The sequence below is a fragment of the Hydra vulgaris genome, chromosome 14, assembly GCF_038396675.1.
Source record: "Hydra vulgaris chromosome 14, alternate assembly HydraT2T_AEP".
NCBI lineage: Eukaryota > Metazoa > Cnidaria > Hydrozoa > Anthoathecata > Hydridae > Hydra > Hydra vulgaris.
This window is the reverse complement of record NC_088933.1, coordinates 29,453,050-29,459,752: the sequence shown is the minus strand read 5'-3', so window position 1 is coordinate 29,459,752 and position 6,703 is coordinate 29,453,050. Positions and strand designations below refer to the sequence as shown.

The window sequence follows — 6,703 nt, the reverse complement described above, 5'->3', positions numbered from 1 at the left end:
ACCTAGGTGTGACTATGGAATTTTTTCTAAATATTATTATTTTTTCTAATATTGTTATTTAGGTGCCCCAAGAAGACCTCCTTCCTTACCGTGACGCGAAAATATATCCAAAGCTCGTTTCGAACCTGGATCTCTTGCTTATAAAGCAAGTGCTCTAACCACTGCACCACGGCCGCACAAATTACAAAAATCATGTTTCAAATGTTCTCCGTGCAACAAACACCCGAGCATATTTAATACTTAATTGCTTTAAAAGTCGCGATTCACGTGTTTTTGTTAAAATCTTTACTACTTACATAAGACATACCTTCGAATATTGCTATCCGGTCTGGTCACCGCATTGAACTGATAAAAGCAATCGAAAAAAAAACAATCAAAAAAGACCAAAGACTAACTATAACTAAGATTTCATATTTCAACAATACTTATTTCTGAACTACTAGAAATTTGTTGTCTAAAGTAAGTTTTAATTTCATGTTACGAAATTCTGAACAACTTAGTTTGTCTTTATGTTCTGAATTTCTTTTTAGTTACAATTATATCTTAATATATATATACAATTATATATATTGATAATTATATAGGTTATGCAATTATGACTCAAGGTCATATACTTAAGTTACGCAAATTAAAGTGTCAACCTAATGTTCGAAAATATTTTTCCTCTCTCAGAGTTGTTAATATTTGGAATAACTTGGTGTCTGATGTTGGAAATGCCATAAATATCAATAGCTTTAAAACAAAAATTAACTCCATCAATTTAGAAAGATAATGCTCCTGCTAACTGCATCTCGTGTAACAGTTTTTTGTCATACTTGCACTGTATGTCATAATTTTGTAATCTTTTTAGTATATTTATTTTATTATTGTGGGGTACGCTGTCAGAGTCCTATTTATCTTTTGGACCTGCGTGTCCTTTAGAACATGCATTGCTGATCTAAGAAATTAAAATCAATTAATAAATTAATCTATTTATGTCTTTGACATAATAAAAGCATTTGTCTTTGACATAAAAATAATTGTCCTTTAAAAGAGCGATATAACAACATTCTTAGATAAATGAAAAAAATTGTTAAAAAAAAGCCAACTGACTTCCGCTAATATCAGGAATTCAATATCCATAGGTGTTGAATTCATGTAAGCTTATAAACATTCTTTTTTTAAATAAATATAACTTATTTTATAAATATAACTTATTTTATAAATACCATGTTCAAACTTTGTTTTGAACCCTGAACGATAAAAAAAATTTAAACACAAACGACGATCACACATACAAAATTTTTAAAATATAAATTAGCCAGTATAAAATTACAAGGATAAAAAAAAATCCAAAAGTAAAAAAAACAATATATATAAAATTATAGTATATATTATTAAAGAATTTAGCAACCATAAAAGCCACCATCTTTTTTTCTTGAGTAACCACGATTAGTAGCAGCACAATGATGGCTTGCTAAAAATAAAAAAACATACTAAACTATGTATTCCTCGATATAACATTTCAATTTAACTTACTTTACTTAATATTAACTTACTCATTATTGAATTTCGGATAATACTTTGGGTTTGAGTTGCGGCGAATGGGTTCTGGTGAAAAAAAACCGAAGATAACGGAGAGGGTTATATTAAAAAATAACCAATTATGAGAAATGATTTCTTGAAAACGAAGTTTTTCCCCTTGTATCATGACTTTCATAAATTCTATTAATATTATAACAAGAAACTTTATAATTAGTAAATTAAGTAACCGAGCTGCAATTTCTTAAATTGAGGGCTTAAGGATTTATTGGAAAAAAACCCGATTTAATTGTGGAAAGACTACTGTAATTTCTTAAATTAAATGGCAAATATGTTTTAGAGATCTGTGAAAGCAACTCAAAAAACTTATGTTTCCTCAAAAGCTACGAGCATCAACCAAAAATGTTAATGTATTATACCATAATACCAGCCTAGTAGACTTTTTTTTTTCAATCTAATTCACTCCCAACAAGGCTGCAAGCAACCACTATTAAGTTGGGAGTTACAAAAAAACAAATAATAGAGTTAAAGAGCAAGGAAACGGTTAAAAAAAGACTTGAAAAGTTGTAAGTATTATGATATCTTTTTTTAGTCGAAATGAGACAAATACATAAAATGTTGATGTGTTTGAAAAGAACTTATAAGTCTAAATCAAAAATATTTTTTTGTAGATAAATCATGAGATTTTTTGCAAGAAGATAATAAAGTTTTTGATTTTAAGAATAAAAAAATTTAAAAAAAATTGTGTGTGTGCAATCTTACGATATTAAACAATTTCAAATCCACATATCTATTTAAAAGAAAACACCTTGGCTACTGGTATCATAGCTACCCATTTCTATTTAAAAGAAAGTACCATAAGCTGCAGGTTGAAAAAAAAGCACCATAAAAAAGCCACAGATCTGTTAGATGTTTTGTTATGAAATCACCTTAAAACCTAAATTGTAATAAAACGTAGGCCTTTTTGAATTTGTTTTTACTTGGTATATATGTACATATGTATATATATATATATATATATATATATATATATATATATATATATATATATATATATATATATATATATATATATATATATATATATATAAATAGGGAGAAAGAGAGAGAGATGGGACGCATTTTTTTGGTAGAAGAAGGAGACTGTTGAAAAAAGACTTTAAGAGTAGTAGGTTGTATGAGTCAGGAAAACATGAAGATGGGAGAGAGTTCTAAATGGTTGAAATGCAGAAAAAGAAACTAGACGAGTAAAAGTTTTTAGAGCATGCCTGGACAGATATAGTAAAGAAATTAGAGTTAGATAGTTGGACCCACTTAGATAGAGTGGGTCCAACTACATTTACAATGCATTTTTGAACCTCGTCTAGAAGAGAAAGAGGGTCATTAGAAGAACCAGCCCAAATATGACAAAAGTATTCCAATATAGGGATGAATAGGACCCAAAAGTAAGAAAATGGCAAGCACAATAAAAAGAAGCAACCTTAGCAGATGGTAATTTAGCAATCGATTGTATATATGGTTTAAATGAAAGGTCAATAGTAAACAATAATCCAAGAAGACATAAAGAAGAGGACTCAGTGAGAGGGTTGCAATTTATTAATATAGGAATGTTGACAGCATTTTAATAGTTGTTTGTAGTAAATAACTGAGTTTTGTTGGAGTTAAAATTTACAAGCCACTGGGAACACCAAATTGTTACAGAAGTGTGATCAGTTTCAAGATCAGCTGTCTGTTCTAAGTAATCAAAAAGCGAAAACTATTTGTCAAGACAGGAGTATAAAGTTGAGTTATTAGCAAAAAGAGCTACTTTAGATATAAGGCTGTCTGGAAGATCATAATGCAGATAAGAAATAAAAGAAGACCAAGGATAGAACCTTTAGTTACCCCAGAAGTTACTGGAAATAAAGAATAGTATTAGCCTTTGAGGATGATTTTAAAAGAGCGGTTAGAAATGATTTGAAAATCTCAAAAACTTTCCCAGATACACCATATGAACTAAGCTTATGGAGAAGACCAGCATGCCAAACTTTGTAAAAGCTTTATATATATATATATATATATATATATATATATATATATATATATATATATATATATATATATATATATATATATATATATATTTATATGTATATATACAACATATACATATATATATATATATATATATATATATATATATATATATATGTATTTATATATATATATATATATATATTTATATATATATATATATACATAAACTAAAGTGCACATTTTTGCATTAGGACCAAAAATGATATAAGGAAATTGTGTCCATGCATATGGAATTGTTATTAACAAGTAACATTTATTATATGTAAAACTATCTATTATATGTCAATTTAATTCTATTATATATAACTATCTATTATATGTAAAATACAAAATAAAATGCTTAGACTTTAATAGAAAATTTCAAAATTTACCAGGCAGTAAATTTTCCTGTAAATTTTACCTTCGTTACACTACAACAAAAGGTTAATTTAATAAAGTTTTACTACTTTTTTATACATTTTAAAAGCCACTGAACTTAAAGTTAAATTTCAATATTATACAGCATGCAATCTTATTTTTACATCATAAGTATTACAATAACAGCAACTTACAACAAAAATGTTTTAAAACAAACTTTAAGTAAAAAAATGTTTAACTTACATATTGCTCCGTTTATGCAATGGATACTTTCTCTTTTGTCTGATACAGATATAACAGGAAGACTATCTTTATTTTGGCCCTGTTTCTGTGTATCTTTATTATTTACCAGGTGACTTAACATATGAAAAAAAGAACAAGCTTTGTATAGAATAATATACAAAAACTGAATAAAAAATAATACTTTAAGAGATAATAACTTATTCAACAACTAAATAACAACTAATAAAAATTTATTGATCTGATATCTAAATAGCTAAATGAAATAAACTCAACAAATTAAATGAAATTAACTAATCTAAACAGTAAACTATTTATACAAATTTTGAAGGTTCAATGTTTCCGGTTGATATAATGTTTCTGCATTTGATCGAAGAAAGTCTTTATGATGATTATACACAGATTTTATTACAAAGTCTAAACTATCACGAGGGGCCTAAAAATTAATTAAACTGTTACAAAATAGCCTTAAAAACTTTTGTAAAATGGCTAAAACTATTTTCATTATAATGGATGAGATTTTATCATACATAAATAAAAAAACATTATTACTACATTTTATATACAACCTGTGGATCATCATGGTAAACAGTTCTTCTTTCACTAGCCAGTGTTTTTGTTTCATAAAGATGATTCCAGGGTACATTTTGTTTAGATTTAGAAACTGAAAATGTGCCAAAAGAAACCTTAAAAGAATAAAAAGCAATTTTACATGAGCATTATTTTACATATTGTATACTAAAAAATTGTGTTATATTTTTAAAACAGAGAAAAACTCATAAATTTTTTTTTTTTTTTGGATTTATTTACTGATTTAAATCAAATATTTCAAAATATTTTAACAAAGTTGCCTAAACAAAATTTAAAATAAAAACATAAAGGCAAAGACACAACCAAATCTTTTGACAAATCATCCAAACTCTGACTATTAAAAATGAAAATTAAATGAGGGTTCAAATAAAACTGGGCCAGAATATGCTACAATACTATAACCTAAAAATAAATTAATTGAAGTCAATGGTTTCAAACAATGTCATTTAATTTGACAAATCCTAGTTAAAAAGATTTTAACTTAATTATTTATAGTAAATTTATTAGAAATAAATAAAAAAGAATATTTTTATAAGTTTTTTAGCATGACTGCAACTATGTTAAAGATACAAATTGTTTTTTTGTTGCTTATAAATAATATAACTAATATCAATGCCATTGTTAACGAATTTTTTTTTGTGCTTTTAATAAGTAAATTTGAGTTTTTAAATTACTTAAAAACTGTACATGGTCACATCAAACACCTTTAGAGTAGTCGTAAAGAGTCTAACAACTAGATTTCTCTTTTCAAAACTATCTTTCAAAAAGTAGAAAAAAGAATGAAAAACCCATGAAATAAGTGTCATTTAATTGGTCAATCTACACAATTTTCTCCTCTTTGTTTTTCTTTTTTTTTTTTTCTGTATAAATGAGCTAATATTTAGAAATATAAATATTGGTAGGCTTCGAATTAGAGAGTTCAAAGTAAACTTATTCATTTATACATAGATTTTTCAATGGCAAGAGTTTTAATCAAAGAGTTTTAATCAAAATCATACTTCTAAATATCATTTAAATGTCGATTCATGAATTAGTTTTAATTTCCTCATTTAATGTTATTCACTCATATTGCGGGTAAATATTAACCTAATAATTTAATTATATTTGATTAATGATATTCATTGACTAGATGTTTAAGTGCTACATCAACTAGCCCACGAGTATCACTTTGAATTCGAATATTTTCGTTGTTTTTAATACAAATTTAACGGAAAAGTCAATATTGACAAAGTTTCATGAAGCTCATTGTACTTTTTACATTAACTATATTACTTACGTGTTTAGCAGGTATGAAATTGTTGTCGTTTTCAAATCTTGGATGAGGAAAGGGATCTCGAGGCATTATTGATTACTTTAAGTTGATATATTTATTGTCATAGTAACAATAAACATTTTGTCACGCAAATAAGCAGGACATGACGTCATAAGTTAAGAAAAACGACTCTTAAGGCGGCTTTCCACGGAGCGAATTAATTCGCGCGAAGCGAATATTTTCGCCAATAATAACTCTGCGCATGCGCACAAAGATTTTTTTTATCGCTAGACGAAAAATTTCTCTTCGCAAAATAGTTGGATCGACTTCTACTTTTTTTGTAGCAAATTTTTTCGCTTGAAGAAAGGGCCAATCAGAACCTTTGAAATAAGCAAAAATGGCACATTCGGCATGTAAAAAAACAAACACAACAAAATTATAATGGCCGACAATAGTAACGCGTTTATACAGTGGTTTAAAGAAAGAAATGTAAATGTTGATTTATTGGAAACTTTATTAAATGCTTCTCAAAATGAAGCTGCAATCATGAATGAAGAAGTAGTTGGTGAAGTAGACGAAAATAAAGAGAATGAAAGCGATAATTGTATGACTGTTGAATTCGATATAGATAATTTTCTAGAAGCTGTTCGTGAGCTTCCAACCTTA

General features: G+C 27.0%; 1 protein-coding gene across 1 annotated transcript; it reads right to left on the bottom strand.

Moving 5' to 3' along the window:
* Window positions 1-1,266: 1,266 nt before the first annotated feature.
* Window positions 1,267-6,219, bottom strand: LOC100215193 (protein CFAP276). Its single transcript, XM_065817284.1, has 5 exons — window positions 6,062-6,219; window positions 4,764-4,880; window positions 4,515-4,630; window positions 4,198-4,310; window positions 1,267-1,456 (listed from the first exon to the last, which is right to left on the bottom strand). Exons 1-5 carry the CDS (start codon window positions 6,125-6,127, stop codon window positions 1,386-1,388), a joined length of 483 nt encoding a protein of 160 aa, XP_065673356.1. The 5' UTR covers window positions 6,128-6,219; the 3' UTR covers window positions 1,267-1,385.
* Window positions 6,220-6,703: the final 484 nt, after the last annotated feature.